This window comes from Oncorhynchus mykiss, chromosome 16, assembly GCF_057628025.1.
Source record: "Oncorhynchus mykiss isolate SJ-2025 chromosome 16, ASM5762802v1, whole genome shotgun sequence".
In the NCBI taxonomy this organism is placed as follows: domain Eukaryota; kingdom Metazoa; phylum Chordata; class Actinopteri; order Salmoniformes; family Salmonidae; genus Oncorhynchus; species Oncorhynchus mykiss.
Genome location: NC_143037.1, coordinates 42,937,822 through 42,947,500, shown reverse-complemented (window position 1 = coordinate 42,947,500; position 9,679 = coordinate 42,937,822). Strand labels below are relative to the sequence as shown.

The following is a 9,679-nucleotide window of genomic DNA, read 5'->3' as shown; positions in this document are numbered from 1 at the left end:
GTCGGGGCCCCACAGTGTGTGTGTGTGTGTGTGTGTGTGTGTGTGTGTGTGTGTGTGTGTGTGTGTGTGTGTGTGTGTGTGTGTGTGTGTGTGTGTGTGTGTGTGTGTGTGTGTGTGTGTGTGTGTGTGTGCTAGAGCAGGCCTTAATGGATGTCATGATGAGGGGGTGAAATAGGAGCGTAGGGATCCTCTGTCACCTCACCCATGGGTGGGGGTTAGAGGTGGAAGGGAGGGGAGGGCGGTGTGGTGATGGGTATGGTCCACTGAAGCCTGTGTCTCTGCCCTTCTGCCCTAAGTGTGCACTTGTTCACTTCCACTCCGTTCACTGCTTTAAAGGTCCAATGCATCCGTTTATATCTCAATAACAAATCATTTCTGAGTAACAATTAAGTACCTTCCTGTGGTTGTTTTCAATTAAAATAGTCAAAAAATAAGAACAAATATATATTCTTAGCAAAAAGCAATTTCTCAAGCAAGAATTTTGCTAGGGCAGTCTGGGAGTGGTCTGAGTAAGGGACCTAATTGGAGGAGCCTAATGGGAGGGACATATACCCTGATAACTAGATGTTATTGGCAGAGAAGAGGGCAAACTCTCTTTGTTATTGGTCTATTAACTTAAATCGCCTGATGATGTCACCAGGCAGTCCGAAAACCCCACCCTTCCAACCAAGCTGAAATTTCTGGCAGTCTCTTCAAACAACTCTTACAGTAAAAAGGGCATTATTATAATTTTCACAAATTCACAGTATTATTCCGACCTCTTAATGTGGAAAAATACATAAAACACAAACAAATCTTGTTTTTGACTGCACTGCCCCTTTAAAAAGAAAGGAGTGGTGTAATAAATATGGGGTGAACAGCTAATACTGCCCTTCACAGCTCTCCACTGTAGCTAATACTGCCCTCCACAGCTCTCCACTGTAGCTAATACTGCCCTCCACAGCTCTCCACTGTAGCTAATATACTGCCCTCCACAGCTCTCCACTGTAGCTAATATACTGCCCTCCACAGCTCTCCACTGTAGCTAATACTGCCCTCCACAGCTCTCCACTGTAGCTAATACTGCCCTCCACAGCTCTCCACTGTAGCTAATACTGCCCTCCACAGCTCTCCACTGTAGCTAATACTGCCCTCCACAGCTCTCCACTGTAGCTAATACTGCCCTCCACAGCTCTCCACTGTAGCTAATACTGCCCTTCACAGCTCTCCACTGTAGCTAATACTGCCCTCCACAGCACTCCACTGTAGCTAATACTGCCCTCCACAGCTCTCCACTGTAGCTAATACTGCCCTTCACAGCTCTCCACTGTAGCTAATACTGCCCTTCACAGCTCTCCACTGTAGCTAATACTGCCCTCCACAGCTCTCCACTGTAGCTAATATTGCCCTTCACAGCTCTCCACTGTAGCTAATACTGCCCTTCACAGCTCTCCACTGTAGCTAATACTGCCCTTCACAGCTCTCCACTGTAGCTAATACTGCCCTCCACAGCTCTCCACTGTAGCTAATACTGCCCTTCACAGCACTCCACTGTAGCTAATACTGCCCTCCACAGCTCTCCACTGTAGCTAATACTGCCCTTCACAGCTCTCCACTTTAGCTAATACTGCCCTTCACAGCACTCCACTGTAGCTAATACTGCCCTCCACAGCTCTCCACTGTAGCTAATATTGCCCTTCACAGCTCTCCACTGTAGCTAATACTGCCCTCCACAGCTCTCCACTGTAGCTAATACTGCCCTCCACAGCTCTCCACTGTAGCTAATACTGCCCTTCACAGCTCTCCACTGTAGCTAATACTGCCCTTCACAGCTCTCCACTGTAGCTTTTGGGGGTTAAATTAGTGCTATAGACCTGGGTCCAAAAGTAGTATTATTCTTTCAAATACTGGAACCAATGGAATAGTCCCAAAAGTGCAAACCCTGCCCATCCGGCAGTCTGGGCAGGCTCAATCAGATGCTCACACAGACTATTTGAAATAAAATCCATCCTATTTGGATCCAGGTCCTGTTGTGTGATTGTCAGAAATGGACAGCTCAGTAATCTGAGGCTAATGCCCTGAGAGCGAGAACGTAACATCTCTGTCACCAGCTGGAGGGATGGACACTCATCTTTCCACATGAGGGTTAGAGTTAGCCACCTGCAGAGTGTCCCAGTGTCACCCAGCCACCCTGTGAGACGTCATCACATCACAGGAGAGGACCTATGGATGTCAGTGTCACAAACATGGCTTGGCAGACCTGATCCCCCCCAGGCAGACAGAGAGACGGACCTAGCAACTGCGAGCTAAAGTAGCCCCTGACTGTGATGAGGCTCTACTGCTCCCTAGTTGTAGGACCCTGTCAATACAGTTTCAGCTATTTTTAACAGAACACACAGGCATGTTCAGTAGGCAAAGGTTGCGGAACAATGCAGATAGAAATGCCATGAATAGAGCTGGTATGATCCCGTATTCTACATTTAAATTGCACAACATTGTGCCCTTCTGAACGTAGCCCAGGCACCAGAGAAGGTGCCACATCACACCACTCTCACAGTTTAGACAGGGGCCGGACTGAAAAGGATCACATGTAAACTAAGACATCCATTTTCCCAGAACTTCCTTCTGATGCCCACTCATAGGACCGGACAGGAGAGGACAGGCGTAAATAAGGGAAAAACGGAAGTTATTAAGGATGGTGGTGGAGGTTAGGGAAGCAGGTAGCCTAGTGGTTAAGAGCGTTGGGCCAGTAACCACTGGTTTGAATCTCCAAACCCGACTAAGTAAAAAATCTGTTGATTTACCCTTGAGAAAAGCACTTAACTCTATTGCTCCTGTGAGTCAGCTAAATGACTCAAATGTAAGTCATTGTACCAGACGTTAAATCCGAGAAAGCTCTCATCAGCCCAAAACAGTTCAATGGATTTCCCCCCCCCCCCCCAAAATAACTCCCCAGCTGATGCAAATACTACAGGGAAAAAATGTGTTATCTGAAAATGTCGAGACCAGAGTTTGGGACTTTCCTCCATGTTGTAGGAACCACTCAAGGCAGAAGAAAAAAAAACTAGGTTTGAGTGTGGAGAGTCACATTTCATAATGACTAGTTCATAATGGCTGAAAAGTCTCCTCCTGATTCAGAGTTTCGATAAATACGCACAGGGTTCCACGCAAATCATTGGTTGATGTAAATAGGGGGCTTTTGAAAAAATGGCAGAATACGCCCTTGGTGAAATAATGTGTCATGCTGTAGATTCAATAAACCTCAAAAGACAGTTTGACCTCTAAAATATTCACCCCCTAGGTGCCACAACACTAGCTCTTGTCCAGGGCGTTGTGTTAACCACTGTTGCTAGTGCAACTAGCTAGTACACACAAGCTAGGAACCACAGTAGCGTAAGGTTGTCACAGTTTGGTGTTTTTTCGATTTAGATTTGAAATCCCGTTTAGTTTCAATACATTTTCAGACCTGATTTGCTACTTTTTTAAATTTAGTTTTAGTTTTTTTTTTTATATGATTTCATTTCAGTTTTATTGTTAATGACAGAAAGCATGCGAGGGAGGCTAGGAGCTATTTCTGTTGTATAGTGTTTGTGTTTTTTGTGATGTCACTTCTTGCCACTGGGGGCAGTAATACATAAAGTGATGATGGGTCAGGTCACAGGTTAGCTGATGTTTAAATTATTTTCAAGTCAATCTCAATGTGACTTGGATTTAAAAGGAATAGTGTCGAGATTGGTGCAAGGAAACTTTCTCTGGCCTATGTTTACACCAATCCAATGCTTTTTTTTTCCTTTTCATTTTTGACAATTTGTATCTAATCCAATGCTTTTTAACTTTAGGTAGTATATGTAAGAAGATTCAAGTTAGCTAGTGATAGACGTCAATAGTCGTCAACACTGACAAGATACTGGACTAATTACTAATAATGGGAATAAATGTCCGCAAAGGTGGAAGGCAGGCGGGGAGGAGGGGGATCAGGCGGGGACATTGTAGAGAATGAGAGGGCAGATACGGGTGTGAACAACAGACACAACTCTGATATAAAACAGTTTTTTTCAAAGTTGCCTGTATGCCACGTGGGTCCACTTAAATCAGTGCATCCATAACAACCTAAACATTACTAAACTTATATTCCATCAAATAAGCCTCACCTAGCTAATGAGCAATTCACTTTTATTTTGACCACACGCTTTCATTGACCTCCATACCAAAAATATGCACTTCCTCTGCTTCTTGCTTTGGACAGATTTTGGGTCGGAGTCAAGCCTCTCGCTTCTGCGCTTCCTCTCTGTAGCGATTCCCAAGAGAGAAAAAATCTGGCTACATTTACCAACCAGCTTCAGACACTTGAAAAACCCATATAAAATCCCATTTGATTTTTGCAAAAAAGTTTAGAAATAAAACTGAACACAATTCATGATGGTTTTTATTTTATTTTAGTTAGTTTTGGAATCATAGATAATAGTTTGTGAAGTTTTTGTTTTTCAAATGGGTTTGTTATAATTTATTTATATTAGCTAACTAAATGTTTTTTTAAATAATTTGTTTCAGTTTTAGTTTTCGTTTACTAAAATTATCTTGCTGTACTGTACAAAAAACCGGACTGAGAAACCCAGCTACAGCTATTGGACAATCAGATTCTCTATACCAGTGCTTCTTAAACCTCTTCTTGGAGACCCTGAAACATGTCACAATTTTGTTGTAGCCCTGAACTATCGCACCTGATTCATCTAATCAAGGGCTTGATGATTAGTTGACAAGTTGCATCAGGTGTGCTAGCTCTGGAATAGATCAAGTACATGGAACAGCTGGGGCTCCAAAAGGAGAGGTTAAAGAACCACTGCTCTATATGCCAACATAAGTCATTTCACAATGCCTTTTCCTGGTTTGTAGAGGTTTGCATACCGGAGATTACATCAATGATTTATTTTGTATTGGTGGTTAGGATGGAGGGTGTTAGCGTGATGGAAATAACCTTTGTAGCCCTCTGAGTTTCCATTGAAACAGACAGAACCTGGGAGTCTGAAAGGATAAGCATATCAGTTTGGATTTCAGAGAGGTGATACCACTAAATATAGACTATTGATCAGGTAGGAATACAGTGCATTTGGAAAGTATTCAGACCCCTTGACATTTCCACATTTTGTTACGTTACAGCCTTATTCTGAAATGTATTCCTTCAACCTCATGGTTTAGTTTTTCCACTGTCAACTGTGGAACCTTGTATAGACAGGTGTGTGCCTTTCCAAATCATGTCCAATCAATTGAATGTATCACAGGTGTGGACTCCAATCAAGTTGTAGAAACATCTCAAGGGATGATCAATGAAAACAGGATGCACCTGAGCTCAATTTCGAGTCTTATAGCAAAGGGTCTGAATACTTATGTAAATAAGGTATTTCTGTCTTAATTTTTTTTATACATTTTCAAAAACCTGTTTTCGCTTTGTCATTGTGGGGTATTGTGTGGGGCCAGCCCTATGTACGAACATAGCAACCACTAAAATAGAAAACATACTTCTTTGAATGGTATTAATGAATCAATTATTAACAACAGCTGAGGTGGTGTTCTAGATGCGAGTGTGTGTGTGTGTGTGTGTGTGTGTGTGTGTGTGTGTGTGTGTGTGTGTGTGTGAGAACTATGATGTCAGTGGATACACCCTGGTCCGTAGAGGCTGAGAATGTTGAAGTTGACCGTTATTCTCTCACACATCCCTGTTGTTTTCACACTACACCTTGAAGACAGAATGTTTCTCTCTCTCTCTGCCTCATCTCACTCTCTCTCACGCATGCACGAAAACGCACACACACACGCACACGCACCCGCACACACACACACACACACACACACACACTCACACACACACACACACACACACACACAGGTCCCATCTAGCCTCAACCACCATATTCCTACATGAACTACCCAACCCAAGATAGCCTTAACAGTATGTCTGAATACTGCCAGATGCCTGAAACAAAAACACACATACCTCAGAGGAAGAGACAATTGCTTCTAAATTGCCATTGTGACATGTTGTGTACATTTTAAAATAAATGTAATTTTCTGGAATATCTTTTTAAGTAGTTCCATAGTTCCTCAAGGAGTGATGTTTCACTGCGGTCACGTGGGTCGTACTGGTGTGTGGATGTGAAAATCCTTCTAATCTGCCGTTGGCGCCCATTTAAATTAGCCCCAAGGTTGCCTTGTTAAATCTTGTTCATTCTCAAACTAAACAACCATGACTGCATTTTCTTAAGCTGGGAATGTTGTTTGAAATGTCCGATACAACATACTTTGGTGATATCGTAATGAACCTACTGCATACCACTTAAAATATACATTTTCATGTGCAGTGTGCTATAAGACAGAATGGTAGAATAGTTAGCATAGCTAGCCATCGCTGGCATTCACTGGTTGAATTTGAAGTAACTTTTGAGTGTAATGGAGTTGACTGGTGACTATCGCATGAACATTCAGTACCAGTCAAAAGTTTGTACACACCCACTCATTCAAGGGTTTTTCTTCATTTTTACTATTTTCCACAATGTAGAATAATAGTGAAGACATCAAAACGATGAAATAACACATAACACATGGAATCATGTAGTAACCAAAAAAATGTTAAACAAATCCAAACAAATGTTATATTTGAGATTCTTCAAAGTAGCCATTCTTTGCCTTGATGACAGCTTTGCACACTCTTGGCATTCTCTCAACCAGCTTCATGAGGAATGTTTTCCCAACAGTCTTGAAGGAGTTCCGACATCTGCTGAGCACTTGTTGGCTGCTTTTCACTCTGCGGTCCAACTCATCCCAAACCATCTCAATTGGGTTGAGGTCGGATGATTGTGAAGGCCAGGTCATATGATGCAGCACTCCATCACTCTCCTTCTTTGTCAAGTAGCCCTTACACAGCCTGGAGGTGTGTTGAGTCATTGTCCTGTTGAAAAACAAATGACAATCCCACTAAGCGCAAACCAGAGAGCCAGTTTCATCATAGCGCTTGATGGTTTTTGCAACTGCACTTGAAGAAACTTTCAAAGTTCTTGAATTGACGAACTTATTGACAAACTTCCTGTCTTAAAGTAATGATGGACTGTCATTTCTCTTTGCTTATTTGAGCTGTTCTTGCCATAATATGGACTTGGTATTTTAGCAAGTAGGGTTATCTTCTGCATACCACCCCTAACTAATTGGCTCAAATGCATTAAAAAGGAAAGACATTCCACTTTTAACAAGGCACACCTATTAATTGAAATGCATTCCAGGTGACCACCTCATGAAGCTGGTTGAGAGAATGCCAAAAGTGTGCAACGCTGTCATCAAGGCAAAGGGTGGCCACTTTAAAGAATCTAAAATCAAAATATATTTTGATTTGTTGAACACTTTTTTGCTTGATACATGATTCCATGTGTTATTTCATAGTTTTGATGTCTTCACTATTATTCTACAATGTAGAAAATAGTACAAAATAAAACTTGAATGAGTGGGTGTGTCCAAACGTTTGACTTGTACTGTATATCATTCTCGACATTTGGACGGGAGCCATAATCCAGTCATAATTTTCAAAGAAATTAAACTATGTGTATCTTTAGGGCCTGATTTCATGCTTGGCCAAACTGCTTTCATTGGGGAAAGATTGCTACCGTACGCCGCTTCCAGGATTTCCGTTGAAAACTTCACCTCGCCATGTGGAGCTATAGAACTCTTTGGATTCTATTTCAGAACCTGGTGGGGACATTCTGGGGGTCAGATGAGCAAGGCCAGGCGGCCAACAGGAGGAGGTCTTCCTCGGGGTCATTGGTGAGACAGGGCTCTGCAGTGACATGTTGTCACCAACTCTGTCACATGGTTGACATCACAGGCTACATGTTTTTAGATACAGTCACTAGTGAAAGTCTACACACCCATGCACACTTAACATTTTGCTGCATTAAAATTCAATCTAAAAAGAAAGAAAAATTATATAACATTTTCTAAACACGTCTTCACTTTGTCATAATGGGGTATTGTGTGTAGATGGGGGGTATTTGATACAAATTTGAAATCAGGCTGTAACAAAACAAAATGTGGAATAAGTCGACAGAACACACATGCATACACACGCATACACACACACTAAAATCAGCCCAGTCTAAATCTCTGGTGTTACATAAGGCAGAGGTGGAGTGGTTAACAGGTGTAGCTGTCGCTACTGTTGTCAGCTATCCATGAACGGCATATGTGTATATTAGGTTGACAGATCCAGACTCTGAAAGGAAACACCATGTACGTCTGATATTTGGTCCATGAAAACATCTCTGAAGATTACCCACTGGTTCAATAGGTGTTTGGAATGATCAAGGAACTTCTTCCAATGAAATTAGGAAGTCAACACAAAACAGCCATCTAATATGACACCATTGTCATATAGAACTGACATTAAAGTTCAGACGGCTTCACATAATCCTACTATTACACTGCACAGTATTTAGGTTCTAAATAAGGGGTTATATTTACAACTTATTGTATCCAGACTACAAAGACGCGGACCATTTTGCTCTAAAATATCTCTTCTGTGCAGTGTTCCACCCGGCAACAACTACTCAAGACCACCATAACAATTCAGGAGGCTATTGTCGCGCCACAGCTAGAGCCAGACAGATAAAGCAAAAAAAAAAGCCTTACCTGAAGGCCACATTGCCAGCTCTCTCTCTCTCTCTTTCTCTCTCTTCCTCACTCTTTTTCTCTTTCTCTGAGTCCTCCCCTCTGTTCTTGGTTAGCAACACCAACCCTCAGTTCAGTCCCAGTCCAACCGCACAGCACCTCCAACGGAACTATTTCCTGTGTGAAATCCCTCCTGGCTTTAAACTTTTCAGGGGTTTAAGACATAATACATCGCTGGTCAGTGGAAGGCCAGCATGACAAAAAGAGGATGCGAGAAGAAAAAAAGATCCAGACATTTCAAAGATTCTGGCCAATTCCGAGAGTCAGAGCAGAAACGTATGCAAGCGCATACCTCACGCTACGGACGTTAGCAATGTGGGACATGTGGAAAAGAGTCCACAAACACATCTTGTCTTTCACACCCACCTTCTTTCCCTCCCTCCCTCCCTCCCACCGTTTCGCTCTCTCTCCCTCCCTCCTTCTCGCTTTCGCCCCGGTGAGAAAACAAAACAAATGCAGGAGATTCCAGCAGCTAATCCCACCAGAGCCTTAATATGTGAGGACAACTGTGTCGAGAGAGGGAGAGAGAGAAGAGAGAGAGAAGGAGAGAGAGAAGAGATAGAGAGGGCGGGTGAGAGGGGGTGGAAGGCTGGGAGGGAGGGAGGAGAGTCAAGTGTCAATAAAGAAAAGAGAGGAACCGTACGGGCACGGGTTTAAATGTCTACATGTCAGTCTATCGAAAGCAGAAGAGCTGTCGTACAGTATGTTACTGGAGTCTATGAGTAATCTGGGGGTCGACGGAGTGACCGACAAGTCACCCAGAAGGGGCAGCCATTAGGAAAGGACTAGGATAGCCTGATCCCAGATCTGTTTGTGCTGTCTTGTCAACTACTACGTTTGTCACAGTCATTAAAGTTGACAAGACAGCACAAACAGATCTGGAATCAGCCTAGGGCCATGGCCAGGGAACAAAGCTGAGAATAAAGCTCTGAGGCTCTGTAATAAAAAAGGACCAGTGTCTAGTACTGTACATTAGGAAAAGTCCTGTCAC

At 42.8% G+C, this 9,679-nt stretch overlaps 1 protein-coding gene across 1 annotated transcript in view; it reads right to left on the bottom strand.

Annotated features, from left to right (window-relative positions):
- Nucleotides 1–9,217, bottom strand: part of znf385a (zinc finger protein 385A) — a 120,758-nt gene extending 111,541 nt beyond the window's left edge. The window contains exon 1 of the mRNA XM_090202770.1: nt 8,650–9,217. Within this exon, the coding sequence (XP_090058896.1) occupies nt 8,650–8,662 (13 nt within the window). The 5' untranslated portion in view covers nt 8,663–9,217. The remainder of the gene's footprint in view (nt 1–8,649) is intronic.
- Between the last annotated feature and the right edge of the window lie 462 nt (nt 9,218–9,679).